The 18,593-nt window shown below is 45.8% G+C and overlaps 1 protein-coding gene across 4 annotated transcripts in view; it reads left to right on the top strand.

Annotated features, from left to right (window-relative positions):
* The first annotated feature begins 8,353 nt into the window (after positions 1-8,353).
* LOC138570267 (reticulocyte-binding protein homolog 1-like) overlaps positions 8,354-18,593 on the top strand; it is a 312,256-nt gene continuing 302,016 nt past the window's right edge. The window contains exon 1 of one of the 4 annotated variants that reach the window (XM_069649037.1): positions 8,354-8,652. In XM_069649037.1, the coding sequence (XP_069505138.1) occupies positions 8,516-8,652 (137 nt within the window). In that variant the 5' untranslated portion in view covers positions 8,354-8,515. The remainder of the gene's footprint in view (positions 8,653-18,593) is intronic. The other 3 variants (XM_069649035.1, XM_069649036.1, XM_069649034.1) reach the window with 3 other exon arrangements.

Genomic DNA, 18,593 nt, shown 5'->3' with positions numbered 1-18,593 from the left:
TTGGTAATTATATGGGCTAATGTGATCGGAGACGATCCTGAGGAAGGTGGCAAGAACCTTTGTTGGCTACTGAAACCGCTCGGCTTTTAGACAATCAGGATAAGGGCCGCAATTAGAGCCTAGCCTTATGTTTTGCTACACAATGAGCAGTGCCACAATAGTGCACGCTTTGGGAAGTACAGATAGTTGAAGCACAGCCATACAGATCTAATTAGAATCCTGCAGACCATGGTTGCTCGTTTTAAGTGTTGTGGTATGCCTGTTACTTGTAGGGGTGTACCGAATAGTAGATTTAAGGATTGGGCCAAATCTCGAATAGTTGGATTAGTATTCGACCGGAGCCGAATACAGAGCCGAATAGTTGCCTTTTTAATAAAGTTATGTAAACAAGAAAATCTTTGTAAATTAAAAACACACTATAAAATATGTATATGCATTCTTTATTCTTTGTCGTCTATGGAAGAGGTCAGAGTAAACCATAAAAGGAATACATTATCAGAACATGCACAGGTCAACAACAGCACTGTTTGTATTTTTTGTGCATTCATGGGTGTCGCTTGTTTAGCAGGGACCAAGTAACTAAGACTAGCCCAAAAGTACAGTGTGCATGTATGCAATCACTGCGAGGGGAGCCTGGGCTGGGTCTACTTGTACTTTCAAATGTTCCCTTTGGGTCTGTCCCTCTTTAGCCTTCTAGCTCCAAGGCACTGAAACACAGAAGGGGTGATGACATCAATTAGCAGCCTGCTGACTGTTTAAGTGCTACTGAATACAAACCTGTGGGATGCGCAAGCCATGCTTTCTTCCAGTGGTATTGAGAGCAGATGCGATTGAAAATATCTTTTCATTAATAGTATTTGTCTCCGTTTTTTTGGGTGGGGTATGCTTATAGCGTTTTGGGGCATGTTAAAAGACACCAGCTAAACATGTATAGGCAAGTACGTCTCTGTCACAGGCACACTTCCCACTGAGCCATCTAGCATGTTTTATGACCATGGCACGCAGGCAGAATGAAGTTCTTTGCTGCATGCATACTACCTCCTGAGCTATTTTACTCAGGGTTTGGAAGGTCCTGGGATCTCTGCAGCAATTATATTAATCCACCTTCCTGTACTCCATCACAAAAGTGACTGCAGCATTTGTTTAATGATTCTTTCAAGGATGAACATGACATGCCTGACTGGTTTCAGGCACAGTCAAAGAAGTACTTCATCACTGGCGTATGGGCCCCCACATGCTCTGGGAGGGAGTTCCTCACTCTAAAAAAGAAAAAAAAACAAATGAAATTCAAAAACAAAAAAATAGAAATTGTTTCTTTTTTTAAGTCTCTCTGCCTTCTTAAAGAAATTATTTATTTTACAGTGTAACATAAATCATTTCTTATTGAAGGCAGAATGACTAGAAAAATATACTATTTCTTTATGAATTCCAAGGGGTCCCCTGCCCCATGACATGGAAGCCTACAGGCTGGAGGACTCCATGTCATAGGGCGGGGGAGTCCTATGACTTCAAAAAGAAATTGTTTCTGTTTGAATCCCTCGGCCTTATTTCTGTTAAGGTTCGGTCCTTTAAAGGAAATAATTTCTTTATGAAGTCAGAGTGACTTAAAAAAGAAACCATTACTTTTTTAAATAATGGGTCTGCCCTCCATCCCATAGCACGGAGGTCTCCAGATCCTCTGCAGATGACGGGAACAAGCATTCCTGGCTACTGCAGGGAGCAGAAGGTCTAGTTTCCAGGACCAATGGATTAAAGGTAAGAAAATATATATGTATGTGCGTGCGTGCATTTAAGTGTGTATATATGTGTATATAATGCAATGTGCATTAATGAGTGGGTGCATCATATGGCCTGGGTATGCTTGTGTGAGTGTATGGTGAAAAGGTGCACACTTAAATGTATGGGTGGCTGGGTGTGCGTGTGTGTGCGTGTATGTGTATGGTGAATGGTGTGTGTGCTTGTGTTCAGGGGCTCAACAAAACCTTCATTTTGGGGGGCTAACCCTTCAAATGTTGGGAGAGGCGCTAACTTCATGGGTGGTGGGGGAGGGGAAAACTGATTTGTGTGGGGGCATCTAACCTTTCCAATGAGACTATTCTAGTGCAGCTTCAATGTTACAAGCACTCTCTCCTTTAAGTCTGAAAGCACCCACTTATGGATTGCTGTGAGAATGAGCAGTTTCCTGTCCCCTCTCTCCCTTCCAATCACTGCCCTGGCATGAAAGTACTAAACCCACAACACGATTTCAACTGCCTAACTACTAACAGTGAAATGCTTTACGTTAGTAATTACCAGGCCTTGTTTAACGGTGAAAGACAGGGTGCCGTTTAACATCTGTGTCCTGTTCTGTCTGGAAACGGCTTTGTAAGTCATCCAGATGAAGTCAGCATAGCCCAACATTTCAGGGGGTGGGGGAGAGGACTGAAGCCCAGTCAGATTAATTGTGTAGTGCCTCTGCTTATGTTTAATGCCATGATTACTTATTGGTAATCTTCATTACTTGTAGCCCCATTCTTCCTCTTTCCCAGTACTTGTGTATGACGCACTTTGACTCATACATAAGTACTGGGAGGAGGTAGCGGGATATGCAGGTAATGTCTGGCATAGTTACCTGTAATCTTCATTACTCCTAGTCCCAACCTTCCTTGTCCTACTACTTACCTATGAGGCAAGGTGTCTCATATGTCAGCCCTGGGAAAAGGAAGAGGGACTTGGAGGTAATTATGGGCCGATGTGCTGATTTGAGGGGTTGGCGGGACAGAGGATGTGTGAGGGGCAGGAAGTGTGCGAAAAATCAAAATGGTGATCCATTTCCAGGCTAAGCAGGCATGATATGTGGTATTAGTGGTAGAGCGGCAATTTGGTGCAGCCAGTCTAGTCATTTCTTAGTTTGCCTTGCCTTTTTTTTAACTGGGCATCTCTGATAAAGCAGTCTTGCTAAGTGTAATTACCTGGCTAGACTGGCATTTGGGTGCTGCCAGTCTAGCCATTTCTTACTGTTGATTTGTGTATTTTATTTTTCTGGGCGTCTGTGATAAAACAACCATGATAAGTGTTATTGCTTCAACTGCAATTTTGGTGCAACCAGTTTAGGTATGTGTGCATTTGTCCTGGCATGCTTTACTGTAATATGTTATTAGATGTCTAGACTGGTCTATAATGTGCAGCCAGTTGGACATGTTTTCATTGTGACATGGCATGTTTAATAGCAATAGTTACACACAATCACGGTCTACAGAGAAAACGATTTTTCAAAACATATTTTATATGTATAATCATTACATCAATCACATATAGCAGTAAAAAAGTTGTTTCTGTATCTCAATGGGTCTTTCCCGACATCAGAGAATAAACCACTTATTCACTTACTTTGCATCCGTGTAATGCCTAGAAGACGTGAAAGTGCTTCCGCCGCTAGCCCACTGCAATGCCTGTAATTTAAATTACACTTGGCTTCATATAGATCCTTGTCTGTACATGTTTTAGATGTTGTAAAAGGACCCTCAAGCTAAGGTGCCTTTAAAATGTATGTATTGTGTGTTATCGGTTCTAGTTGCTGGCACTACAGTGGTCATTACATTTTTACACACTGTTGTGCAGATATAGCTCTAGAATACTCTACGTTTCCTGGCATTATCTAATGTAAAATGCCTTGTTTTGCATCTCCTATTTGAAACACTTGGGACTGATTTTTAACTGTTGTAAGTGAATAAGTGGTTTATTCTCTGATGTCAGGAAAGACCCATTGAGATACAGAAAAAAACTTTTTTGCTGCTATATGTGATTGATGTAATTATTATACATATAAAATATGTTTTGAAAAATCGTGTTCTCTATAGACCGTGATTGTGTGTGACTATGAATCTCTATTTCTCAGTAGGAATGTAAATTAGACCTTGTTACAGGTCTAACTAGTAATACCCTTAGTGTTGTAATGTTTAATAGCAAAGCATTAAATTAATTAAAGCATTAATGTTCCTGTGCACTGTTGGTGACTTCCACGCGTTGGATTTTTGGACTGGTGTTACCAATTGCAAACGCTCTGGATTTTTTGCCAATTTTTCTCAAACAGTGTGATGTATAATGCATTAAAACACATATACATGTATGCTTCTCCTAGTACAGTGTGCGGCGCACCCCTGCAGCAGCATGTGTGTGCGTATTGCACAAGCGTGGTAATCTTTTTGATTCATCATGGAATCTTGGTGGCCTTGAATCATGTTGTGCCCATCAACGCCTCTGAATCTTGGCATGCACATGCTGGACTCTTGCAATGTCAGTTGTTCAGTATTGACCTTTGCATCGTGGCGGTGCTCACTCCATCTGTTTGTTTGCTCCTTCACACTGTATTTCGTCGGCGTTGCTTCTTTCCACCTCACTCACTGTTTCACATTCTCTTCCTCTCCCTTGCTTGTACCTTCGCTCCTCTCTCCTCTCACCATATTCAATCCCCTTGCACTTTCAAAAATGTTGTCAGGCCTAGCACAATAGTCTCCATCTGTTCCTCTCCTCCCTCCCCCTGTTCCCCACCCCTCCCTTACCCGTTGTCAATGCCCCTGCCTTGCATTATCAGAAATGTCATCAGGCCTTCTAAAAGCAAAAGGAAATATCAAGGCTGAGTACCTTCAAAGGAAATACACCAAACACGGGCTATAAAGATTCACAGATCTTTATTCTGTACCGTTAAAACGAAACAAAGTATCAGATACAGATAGCTATCTGGCCCTCAGTACATCACAGCGAATACCAGCCCGTACGGTGTGAGAATGTTTGTGCTTTTATACAATTCTTAACATGATGTCCAGCCCATTTGCAGGTTAACCATTTCTTGGGCTAGGGGTTCATGCCGAGTTTGTTTCTAATTTCTTAATCTATATGTATATTGATTATTCTTAATACATTCTCCAATAGGTTACAACAGCAACAGTGTGTCTTTGGATTCGACATTAAGCCTTCGTACATATTTTATACAATGTAGTTAAACAAGTGTTTGCATTCAGTGTTTAAACAGTATTGTGCTTAATATATGTTTGCGGATTAGTATCGTTGGCACAGTTAATCCTATATCTATAGGTCAGCGAAGGACAAGGTCTCATTACATGACCCTAACATTTGGCCTATGGGCAGTTTAAGCATTAACCTTAGCGCAAAGGTCGAGTCAACCATGTTACAGGGTGACTTTGGAGCCAGAATCAAAATGGCGGATGAACCTAAAATGGCGGCTAAATTGATCTAAGGTCAGAACCTTTCTACAGGGATTTCTTCTCAGAGCGACTGGGTTTAGGCCAACATGTATAATAAAGGAGGCACAACATGATATCCTGTTCGACAGCCTAGTACAATAGCCATTGTCTGTCACTCCCCCCCTCCCTCCTACCTCCCTTCCCTTACCTATTGTCAATCCCCTTGCACTATCAGAAATGTCGTCAGGCCTTGTACGATAGTCCGTTTATTTCTATCCTTACTCCCTCCTCCCACCCCTCCTCCCTCATTCCCTCACTTATTGTCAATGCTTTTGCACTATCTGAAGTGTCCTCAGACCTAGTAAAATAGTTAATTTCCCATTCTTACTGTCTCAAGGCCTTGGAAGAATGTTTTTGTATTTTCCCTTGCTCCCTCTCTTGCCTTGAAGCGCTTTGAAACACATGTGCATAGGCGCTACACAAATAAACAATCATATCATAACTTAACATACCATAGGCTGGCCGAAAGTGAGGTGCGGCCTGTGATTTGTTGCAGAGCTGGGGGGGGGGGCTCAGCATGGCTCGAAGGGGGGGCCCACGCATTTTGTGCTACGCCACTGTGCTTAACTATTCGTCTTCAAGTGAAAATTAATGAAGTATTCGACGAAGACGAATATCTCATTTTGAGCTGGAATTCGGCCGAATACTTACTCGAAGCCGAATTTCAGAATACCCCTAATTAATTGCGAACTACAAATACAAAAAACATCTCCTAAATATTGGTGCAAGTGAGTTATGAGTGGGTTGAGCGGCAGACTGCGCTAACTGGAAGAGTAAATGGCCTGACCTCTCTCATATTGTATCCATTTTGTAGACAGGCGGCACGTCACCTTGTTCTAGGTACAGAGGGTGGATCTACAGCTAGAAATGTGGACTGTCTCTACTCGCCACCTCAAACCTCGCGAGCATTGGATATGATTGTAGGGAAGTGGAGCGTGTGATGCTACCTGTATTGAACTGCTAAGGGTTCACCGCCTTGCGTGATATAAACTGTAATTAAAGCACACCTCTTAATTTTTCTTGGAATGCTCTTTAAAGCTAACAATTCATTTTGGCCTTAGCTGAAGTTGCAAATTGCAACAATGTGTAAACACAAGTCTAATGCTGCCTTCTAGCTCCTGTCTGGTGTGAGGTGCCTCAGGTAGAAACTTTCGGTTTTTGGGATAGCCACCTTTTTTCCCAAAGCTGCCTGCCCAGTACTTTAAGTGGCCTGCACAGTCGAGCTGGGCTCTTAAGGGACGTGGCCTGGCAGGAGGTCGGTGCCGCAATTAGGAGGCAACACTTACCTCACCTGAATGCTGCCTGTTACGCCACGCCCTCTGTAAGAGCCCTGGCTCCATTGGACAAAAGGGCAGGGTCCGTGGCCTAACAGGCACCAGATTCAAAAAATGGGCTCCTGGTTATGGACCTATTCTACCCAGGAGGGTTACTTTAGGACAAAAATTACAATTGAATAGGTACAAAGAAGAGTGCTCTAATGAAAACACACTGTTTCACCCCTTATTACCCTCTGCATTAAAGGAGAAAAAGAAAGAAACTCACTTTTTTTGTTGTTTGGAGAAAATAATAGTTTGTTTATCTATGCAGTTGTAAAAATCAACATAGAGTGAACAGTTCTCCAAACAACATAACATCACACGGTTTAATGAAACCAACCGTACAGGCTTATAGGATATATTTACAAACACATGGGGTCACATAGTTTGACACAACAGTCGTGTAAGTAACGCAAACTCAATCAAAATACATAGTTTGTTATGGTGATTCATATACTTCAGTATAAAAAAACACAATTAGACAAAGTAAGCAACAACAGACAAAAAAAGGGGTTCGTGAATTGACAATTGGTAGTGGACAGTGACGCACCCCGAACAACAGTGCATTGTCACTGCCCACTACCAATTGTCAATTCACGAACCCCTTTTTTTGTCTGTTGTTGCTTACTTTGTCTAATTGTGTTGTTTTATACTGAAGTATATGAATCACCATAACAAACTATGTATTTTGATTGAGTTTGCGTTACTTACACGACTGTTGTGTCAAACTATGTGACCCCATGTGTTTGTAAATATATCCCATAAGCCTGTACGGTTGGTTTCATTAAACCGTGTGATGTTATGCTGTTTGGAGAGCTGTTCACTCTATGTTGATTTTTACAACTGCATAGATAAACAAACTATTATTTTCTCCAAACAACAAAAAAAGTGAGTTTCTTTCTTTTTCTCCTTTAATGCAGAGGGTAATAAGGGGTGAAACAGTGTGTTTTCATTAGAGCACTCTTCTTTGTACCTATTCAATTGTAATTTTTGTCCTAACAGGCACCATTCAGGTCATGTAAGTGTTTCCTTGTCTTTTCATTGCGGCGCTGACCCCTGCCAGGCATCCCTTTCTTTGTATATGCCGGGACCATCAACCTTTCAATGAGGGTGCTGATCTCTGGATTTCTAATGAAAGGGGGGCTTGGCAGGGGTCGAAGACGCAAAGAAAAGCTGGGCTGAAGTTCTCGCTTGCACACCACAGTTTCAGGCTTTACAAAAGAAAGCCTGGCCTTTTCATTGTGTCGCTGACCCCCCTCCCTCCGCCCCAGACACCCCTTTCATTAGAAATGCAGCGGGGTCTGTGACACAATTACAAGGCAAGGCTTTTATTCTAAAGCCTGAAGTTTTCGTTTACACGCAAAAGCTTCAGACTTTACAAAAAAGCCTTGCCTGCTAGCAGTCTGGTGAGCTGAGGTTAGCAGGGGTATGAACAGCGAGCCCTGTGTCTAACACAATTTCCGGAGCCAGCCAGGACTCTGGCCCGGCTAGCCCCAGCCCACTTAAAGCCCAGTGCCCGCCTCTCTTTCCTACTCCGTATCACTACCACACTCGTGGTCGAGTCGCAATTGCTCGACTTTTTTGTTATACTGGTGACAAGGTTTGTGAATTGTGCTTGGTGGGGTTAATGAGGGAGAAGGTTGGCGCACTCTCGTAGCTAGGTGTAGTTACGCTTGCTAAGATAGCTCCGTGGGCTACATACCGTGCTCGCATGGCCTGCAAGTGACAGGCGCCTTGTCAGTAGAGGAGAGCGAAACGGTGTAATCTGAGCTGCCTCTGCGTATCTATCACCCGGGAGAGTTTCGGTGCACGCCCGGGGAGGGCGTGGGGCGCAGGGCTCTCCCTCTGGGTGACAGAGCAGAACCTCTTATCAGCCCTGACTTGAGGAGTTGCTGCAACGCTTTTACAGTGGCAGCCTGGACAGTGCAAGGACCAGACATCCTCAGAGACGCCAGCATGAGTCCCTCGCCGGGAGGCTCTGGCAACTATGAGTCCGCAGCCCTGGCCAGTGAGCCGTGCCCAGCTCCGCCTGAGCCCACCAACGACTCGGCAAAACATCGCAGGACGTGGCCGAGAGGCAGCCTGGGGCGATGGTGAGTGCCCCTCCGCCCCCCTCCGCCAGCCTATTAATGCCTCACTCACTAATCGCTCCTTCCTTGGGTGGATCTCAGTCTCGCTCTCCTTCTCCCCCCCACCCCCCCAGGTCTTCCTGGGTGTTATTCGCGCTCGTCAGTGCCCTGATGGAAGTGTGCTCGTGCGGCATTGCGCTAGCATAAGTCACACGCGTGCCCCTGCACACAGTTACAGAATGATACCGTGTTATCAATCATGCGATGTGTACGCTTCCTATGGCATGCTGTAAGAGTCATTCATGTGCACCTGTGTATTGTACTCGTATTACATTACAGATCGGTCGGGCATGTGCACTGTGTTTGTTCATCGAGTACTGTTTTTAATTGCATAATGTGTTAAGATCAATCGCATGCCAGTGATGGGAGTGTGATGTTAATCAGTGGTAGGCTGTACCACTAGTTCATCATATGTTTCTAAGCTGCAGACCCGGGGATCGAACCTGTGTAGTTCTGTGTCGTCTTGTTTCCAGGGCGAGCACGTTGCCCCTGAGCTCTCCTCCCGAACTATCCTCATGCGCTTTTTACAGAGTGTACCTTTAGTTCAAAGGCCCATGAGACGCGTGTCCTTGGCTTTCTCGTTCTCCAAAAATAGAATCGGCTCAGGCTGGACATTCAGGCACTGCCAGTTCCCAAGTCTCTGCGCGCACGCACGCACGCACGCACGCACGCACGCACGCACGCACACACACACACACACACACACACACTCTCTCTCTCTCTCTCTCTCTCTCTCTCTCTCTCTCTCTCTCTCTCTCTCTCTCTCTCTCTCTCTCTTATTTTATCAGTGCCATAGCAGGGCTGACCCCCACTGCCTGGGGTCAAGTCCTAAAAATTAAAAGTGGCGGGACTCATCAACAAACGCAGTGGGGTGCGTCGTCGCCAGAAATTAGCATATCAAGGATCAATATGCACATTTCATTCAATTGGTTTTGCATAACCACCCAAATTGCACAGGACGAATGGCATTTGCGTTTCATAAAATCAACACACACACAGAACCAAGAGAGGAGATGTTTTTCTAATAGTGTTTTTGAAAACGTTAAAAGGTGTTCATGTTTTAAAATCCAAGAACCAATCCAACTGTTTTCACTGGGATTTGCAGAACCAAAATGGGACATTTCACCTTTAGTTGTTTGTTATTTTTCATCAGGTTATTTAGTGCAGTGGTGAAGTGTCCAGCCTGCAAACCTCTCGCCTGTACCCTCATCTTGACCCCTGCCTACTGCAGCCCACTAAACATTGGAATACATCACAGTACACATTGTTTGCTCAAGTAATTTTGATAAACACCATTTTATGGTTAGAAAAACACATGGTCACTTTATTGGAGTCATCCTAATGGGCGGTCCTGCCCCACCTCATGCCACAGGCATGCCTGGCCTACAAATCCTTTTCCTGGTGGCTCTGCCATTCCATTGTTTACATAGTTCATTTTAAAACTAGTGAGCGTCCACACTACGGTTTCCACTCTTGCGAGAAGGGCTCGCCCTGGTATCCGACTGCCAGTTCAGTGGCTCCCATATTATTTCAACGGAGCGAACCAGGCCACTGCAATCAGTTGTTGAGGAGTCCCAACCGTCCCTAATGGTGCCAGTGCCCGTCTCACCCCATCCTGGCTTATGCAGTGAGCACGGGCCTCCTCCTCTAGGACCACCCTTGTAACTCTGCCTGTGACAGAAAAACAAATGAGAAACATTGCCAAAAATCATCTGGGCACCACGGGAACTGTTGCCAATGCATCAGAAATCCCCTAGGCACCAAGGGAACTGTTGCCAATGCATCAGAAATCACCTAGGCACCAAGGGAACTGTTGTCAATGCAACAGAAATCACCTAGGCACCACAGAACTGTGGCTAATGCATCAGAAATCACCTAGGCACCACTGGATCTGTGGCCAATGCATCAGAAATCACCTAGGCACCACAGGAACTGTGGTCAATGCGTCAGAAATCACCTAGGCACCACGGGAACTGTTGCCAATGCATCACAAATCACCTAGACACCAAGGGAACCGTGGTCAATGTATCATAAATCACCTAGGCACCACGGGATCTGTGGCCAATGCATCATTAATCACCTAGGCACCACATGAACTGTGGTCAATGCATCACAAATCACCTAGGCACCAAGGGAACCGATGTCAATGCATCTGAAATCATCTAGGCTCCAAGGGAACTGTTGTTAATGCATCAAAAATCACCTGGGCACCACAGGATCTGTGGCCAATGCATCAGAAATCACCTAGGCACCACAGGATCTGTGGCCAATGCATCAGAAATCACCTAGGCACCACAGGAACTGTGGTCAATGCATCAGAAATCACCTAGGCACCACCGGAACTGTTGCTAATGCATCAGAAATCCCCTAGGCACCAAGGGAACCGATGTCAATGCATCAGGAATCACCTAGGCACCACAGGAACTGTTGTTAATGCATCAAAAATCAACTAGGCACCACAGGATCTGTGGCCAATGCATCAGAAATCACCTAGGCACCACAGGAACTGTGGTCAATGCATCAGAAATCACCTAGGCACCACCGGAACTGTTGCTAATGCATCAGAAATCCCCTAGGCACCAAGGGAACCGATGTCAATGCATCTGAAATCATCTAGGCTCCAAGGGAACTGTTGTTAATGCATCAAAAATCAACTAGGCACCACAGGATCTGTGGCCAATGCATCAGAAATCACCTAGGCACCACAGGAACTGTGGTCAATGCATCAGAAATCACCTAGACACCAAGGGAACTGTTGTAAATGCATCTGAAATCACCTAGGCACCACGGGATCTGTGGCCAAAGCATCAGAAATCCCCTAGGCACCACGGGATCTGTGGCCAATGTATCATAAATCACCTAGGCACCACAGGAACTGTGGTCAATGCATCAGAAATCACCTAGACACCAAGGGAACCATGGTCAATGTATCATAAATCGCCTAGGCGCCAAGGGAACTGTTGTCAATGCATCTGAAATCATCTAGGCACCAAGGGAACTGTTTTCAATGCATCAAAAATCACCTAGGCACCACGGAATCTGTGGCCAATGCATCAGAAATCACCTAGGCACCACAGGAACTGTGGTCAATGCATCAGAAATCAACTAGGCACCACGGGAACTGTTGCCAATGCATCAGAAATCCCCTAGGCACCAAGGGAACCATAGTCAATGCATCAGAAATCACTTAGGCACCACAGGAACTGTGGTGAATGCATCAGAAATCACCTAGGTACCAAGGGAACTGTGGTCAATGCATCAGAAATCACCTAGACACCAAGGGAACCGTGGTCAATGCATCAGGAATCACCTAGGCACCACAGGAACTGTGGTCAATGCATTAAAAATCACCTAGACACCAAGGGAACTGTGATGAATGCATAAGAAATCACCTAGGCACCACGGGAACTGTGGTCAATGCATCAGAAATCACCTAGACACCAAGGGAACCGTGGTCAATGCATCAGGAATCACCTAGGCACCACAGGCACTGTGGTCAATGCATTAAAAATCACCTAGACACCAAGGGAACTGTTGTCAATGCATCAAAAATCACCTAGGCACCACTGAATCTGTGGCCAATGCCTCAGAAATCACCTAGGCACCACAGGAACTGTGGTCAATGCATCAGAAATCACCTAGGCACCACAGGAACTGTGGTCAATGCATCAGAAATCACCTAGACACCAAGGGAACTGTTGTCAATGCATCTGAAATCATCTAGGCACCAAGGGAACTGTTGTCAATGCATCAAAATCACCTAGGCACCACTGAATCTGTGGCCAATGCATCAGAAATCACCTAGGCACCACAGGAACTGTGGTCAATGCATCAGAAATCACCTAGGCACCACAGGAACTGTGGTCAATGCATCAGAAATCACTTAGACACCAAGGGAACTGTTGTCAATGCATCTGAAATCATCTAGGCACCAAGGGAACTGTTGTCAATGCATCAAAAATCACCTAGGCACCACTGAATCTGTGGCCAATGCATCAGAAATCACCTAGGCACCACAGGAACTGTGGTCAATGCATCAGAAATCACCTAGACACCAAGGGAACCGTGGTCAATGCATCAGGAATCACCTAGGCACCACAGGAACTGTGGTCAATGCATTAAAAATCACCTAGGCACCACGGGAACTGTTGCCAATGCATCAGAAATCACCTAGACACCAAGGGAACTGTTGTCAATGTATCTGAAATCATCTAGGCACCAAGGGAACTGTTGTCAATGCATCAAAAATCACCTAGGCACCAAGGGATCTGTGGCCAATGCATCAAAACTCACCTAGACACCACGGGATCTGTGGCTATTGCATCAGAAATCACCTAGGCACCACAGGAACTGTGGTCAATGCATCACAAATCACCTAGGCACCAAGGGAACTGTTGTCAATGCAACAGAAATCACCTAGGCACCACAGAACTGTGGCTAATGCATCAGAAATCACCTAGGCACCACTGGATCTGTGGCCAATGCATCAGAAATCACCTAGGCACCACAGGAACTGTGGTCAATGCGTCAGAAATCACCTAGGCACCACGGGAACTGTTGCCAATGCATCACAAATCACCTAGACACCAAGGGAACCGTGGTCAATGTATCATAAATCACCTAGGCACCACGGGATCTGTGGCCAATGCATCATTAATCACCTAGGCACCACATGAACTGTGGTCAATGCATCACAAATCACCTAGGCACCACGGGAACTGTTGCTAATGCATCAGAAATCCCCTAGGCACCAAGGGAACCGATGTCAATGCATCTGAAATCATCTAGGCTCCAAGGGAACTGTTGTTAATGCATCAAAAATCACCTGGGCACCACAGGATCTGTGGCCAATGCATCAGAAATCACCTAGGCACCACAGGATCTGTGGCCAATGCATCAGAAATCACCTAGGCACCACAGGAACTGTGGTCAATGCATCAGAAATCACCTAGGCACCACCGGAACTGTTGTTAATGCATCAAAAATCAACTAGGCACCACAGGATCTGTGGCCAATGCATCAGAAATCACCTAGGCACCACAGGAACTGTGGTCAATGCATCAGAAATCACCTAGGCACCACCGGAACTGTTGCTAATGCATCAGAAATCCCCTAGACACCAAGGGAACCGATGTCAATGCATCTGAAATCATCTAGGCTCCAAGGGAACTGTTGTTAATGCATCAAAAATCAACTAGGCACCACAGGATCTGTGGCCAATGCATCAGAAATCACCTAGGCACCACAGGAACTGTGGTCAATGCATCAGAAATCACCTAGACACCAAGGGAACTGTTGTAAATGCATCTGAAATCACCTAGGCACCACGGGATCTGTGGCCAAAGCATCAGAAATCCCCTAGGCACCACGGGATCTGTGGCCAATGTATCATAAATCACCTAGGCACCACAGGAACTGTGGTCAATGCATCAGAAATCACCTAGACACCAAGGGAACCATGGTCAATGTATCATAAATCGCCTAGGCGCCAAGGGAACTGTTGTCAATGCATCTGAAATCATCTAGGCACCAAGGGAACTGTTTTCAATGCATCAAAAATCACCTAGGCACCACGGAATCTGTGGCCAATGCATCAGAAATCACCTAGGCACCACAGGAACTGTGGTCAATGCATCAGAAATCAACTAGGCACCACGGGAACTGTTGCCAATGCATCAGAAATCCCCTAGGCACCAAGGGAACCATAGTCAATGCATCAGAAATCACTTAGGCACCACAGGAACTGTGGTGAATGCATCAGAAATCACCTAGGTACCAAGGGAACTGTGGTCAATGCATCAGAAATCACCTAGACACCAAGGGAACCGTGGTCAATGCATCAGGAATCACCTAGGCACCACAGGAACTGTGGTCAATGCATTAAAAATCACCTAGACACCAAGGGAACTGTGATGAATGCATAAGAAATCACCTAGGCACCACGGGAACTGTGGTCAATGCATCAGAAATCACCTAGACACCAAGGGAACCGTGGTCAATGCATCAGGAATCACCTAGGCACCACAGGCACTGTGGTCAATGCATTAAAAATCACCTAGACACCAAGGGAACTGTTGTCAATGCATCAAAAATCACCTAGGCACCACTGAATCTGTGGCCAATGCCTCAGAAATCACCTAGGCACCACAGGAACTGTGGTCAATGCATCAGAAATCACCTAGGCACCACAGGAACTGTGGTCAATGCATCAGAAATCACCTAGACACCAAGGGAACTGTTGTCAATGCATCTGAAATCATCTAGGCACCAAGGGAACTGTTGTCAATGCATCAAAATCACCTAGGCACCACTGAATCTGTGGCCAATGCATCAGAAATCACCTAGGCACCACAGGAACTGTGGTCAATGCATCAGAAATCACCTAGGCACCACAGGAACTGTGGTCAATGCATCAGAAATCACTTAGACACCAAGGGAACTGTTGTCAATGCATCTGAAATCATCTAGGCACCAAGGGAACTGTTGTCAATGCATCAAAAATCACCTAGGCACCACTGAATCTGTAGCCAATGCATCAGAAATCACCTAGGCACCACAGGAACTGTGGTCAATGCATCAGAAATCACCTAGACACCAAGGGAACCGTGGTCAATGCATCAGGAATCACCTAGGCACCACAGGAACTGTGGTCAATGCATTAAAAATCACCTAGGCACCACGGGAACTGTTGCCAATGCATCAGAAATCACCTAGACACCAAGGGAACTGTTGTCAATGTATCTGAAATCATCTAGGCACCAAGGGAACTGTTGTCAATGCATCAAAAATCACCTAGGCACCAAGGGATCTGTGGCCAATGCATCAAAACTCACCTAGACACCACGGGATCTGTGGCTATTGCATCAGAAATCACCTAGGCACCACAGGAACTGTGGTCAATGCATCACAAATCACCTAGGCACCACAGGAACTGTTGCTAATGCATCAGAAATCCCCTAGGCACAAAGGGAACCGTTGTCAATGCATCTGAAATCATCTAGGCACCAAGGGAACTGTTGTCAATGCATCAAAAATCACCTAGGCACCACGGGATCTGTGGTCAATGCATCAGAAATCACCTAGACACCAAAGGAACCGTGGTCAATGTATCAAAAATCACCTAGGCACCACAGGAACTGTGGTCAATGCATCTGAAATCATCTAGGCACCAAGGGAACTGTTGTCAATGCATCAAAAATCACCTAGGCACCATGGGATCTGTGGCCAATGCATCAGAAATCACCTAGGAACCACGGGATCTGTGGCCATTGCATCAGAAATCACCTAGGCACCACAGGAACTGTGGTCAATGCATCACAAATCACCTAGGCACCACGGGAACTGTTGCTAATGCATCAGAAATCCCCTAGGCACCAAGGGAACCGTTGTCAATGCATCTGAAATCATCTAGGCACCAAGGGAACTGTTGTCAATGCATCAAAAATCACCTAGGCACCACGGGATCTGTGGCCAATGCATCAGAAATCACCTAGGCACCACAGGAACTGTGGTCAATGCATCAGAAATCACCTAGACACCAAGGGAATTGTTGTCAATGCATCTGAAATCATCTAGGCACCAAGGGAACTGTTCTCAATGCATCAGAAATCACCTAGGCACCACGGAATCTGTGGCCAATGCATCAGAAATCACCTAGGCACCACAGAAACTGTGGTCAATGCATCAGAAATCACCTAGACACCAAGGGAACCGTGGTCAATGTATCATAAATCACCTAGGCACCACAGGAACTGTGGTCAATGCATCAGAAATCACCTAGGCACCACAGGAACTGTGGTCAATGCATCAGAAATCACCTAGACACCAAGGGAACTGTTGTCAATGCATCTGAAATCATCTAGGCACCAAGGGAACTGTTGTCAATGCATCAAAAATCACCTAGGCACCACTGAATCTGTGGCCAATGCATCAGAAATCACCTAGGCACCACAGGAACTGTGGTCAATGCATCAGAAATCACCTAGACACCAAGGGAACCGTGGTCAATGCATCAGGAATCACCTAGGCACCACAGGAACTGTGGTCAATGCATTAAAAATCACCTAGGCACCACGGGAACTGTTGCCAATGCATCAGAAATCACCTAGACACCAAGGGAACTGTTGTCAATGCATCTGAAATCATCTAGGCACCAAGGGAACTGTTGTCAATGCATCAAAAATCACCTAGGCACCAAGGGATCTGTGGCCAATGCATCAAAAATCACCTAGGCACCACGGGATCTGTGGCTATTGCATCAGAAATCACCTAGGCACCACAGGAACTGTGGTCAATGCATCACAAATCACCTAGGCACCACAGGAACTGTTGCTAATGCATCAGAAATCCCCTAGGCACAAAGGGAACCGTTGTCAATGCATCTGAAATCATCTAGGCACCAAGGGAACTGTTGTCAATGCATCAAAAATCACCTAGGCACCACTGGATCTGTGGTCAATGCATCAGAAATCACCTAGACACCAAAGGAACCGTGGTCAATGTATCAAAAATCACCTAGGCACCACAGGAACTGTGGTCAATGCATCAGAAATCACCTAGACACCAAGGGGACCGTGGTCAATGTATCAAAAATCACCTAGGCACCACAGGAACTGTTGTCAATGCATCTGAAATCATCTAGGCACCAAGGGAACTGTTGCCAATGCATCTGAAATCATCTAGGCACCAAGGGAACTGTTGTCAATGCATCAAAAATCACCTAGGCACCACGGAAACTGTGGCCAATGCATCAGAAATCACCTAGGCACCACAGCAACGGTGGTCAATGCATCAGAAATCACCTAGACACCAAGGGACCCGTGGTCAATGCATCAGGAATCACCTAGGCACCACAGGAACTGTGGTCAATGCATTAAAAATCACCTAGGCACCACGGGAACTGTTGCCAATGCATCAGAAATCACCTAGACACCAAGGGAACTGTTGTCAATGCATCTGAAATCACCTAGACACCAAGGGGACCGTGGTCAATGTATCAAAAATCACCTAGGCACCACAGGAACTGTTGTCAATGCATCTGAAATCATCTAGGCACCAAGGGAACTGTTGCCAATGCATCTGAAATCATCTAGGCACCAAGGGAACTGTTGTCAATGCATCAAAAATCACCTAGGCACCATGGAAACTGTGGCCAATGCATCAGAAATCACCTAGGCACCACAGCAACGGTGGTCAATGCATCAGAAATCACCTAGACACCAAGGGACCCGTGGTCAATGCATCAGGAATCACCTAGGCACCACAGGAACTGTGGTCAATGCATTAAAAATCACCTAGGCACCACGGGAACTGTTGTCAATGCATCTGAAATCACCTAGGCACCAAGGGAACTGTTGTCAATGCACCAGAAATCACCTGGGCACCAAGGGAACTGTTGTCAATGCATCAGAAATCACCTGGGCACCACAGGAACTGTTGTCAATGCATGTCACACACCTTTGTTCATATCTACACCATGCAACTGAGTCTGGGAGGGACAGTGGCTGCTGGTGCCCGGGCTGCAAAGAGGATTGGCTGTCTGAGCCCGAGCCATTTTATGTGCCTTCCCATGGCCAGCTGGGTCCAGCCGGACCATGAGGGCATGCCCCTGCCGCCCCCTCAGGCGAGGGGAGGTGAGCCTGACGCAGGAGGACCAGAGGGGTGGCCCGCTATGCCAGATGCCCCTCTAGTGCCCCCTACGTGGGCTGGGGCATCTACTGAGCCATGCACGATGGAACGTTTCCAACTCAAAGAGATTGCAAAGCACCAGTTACCTCGCACATCTGTGATCCTTAAAGTGAGCAACAGAAAGCGCCTATTTAATGATGTGTTATATCCATGTTCTCCACTGTCTCGACATGCACATGCAAAAAATAGAGTTGATTTAAGGCACTAATCAGATGTTT

This window comes from Ambystoma mexicanum, chromosome 2q (genome assembly GCF_040938575.1).
Source record: "Ambystoma mexicanum isolate Mex_15411 chromosome 2q, UKY_AmexF1_1, whole genome shotgun sequence".
In the NCBI taxonomy this organism is placed as follows: Eukaryota; Metazoa; Chordata; class Amphibia; order Caudata; family Ambystomatidae; genus Ambystoma; species Ambystoma mexicanum.
The sequence above is the reverse complement of the archived record's forward strand: the minus strand, read 5'-3'. Positions and strand labels throughout refer to the sequence as shown.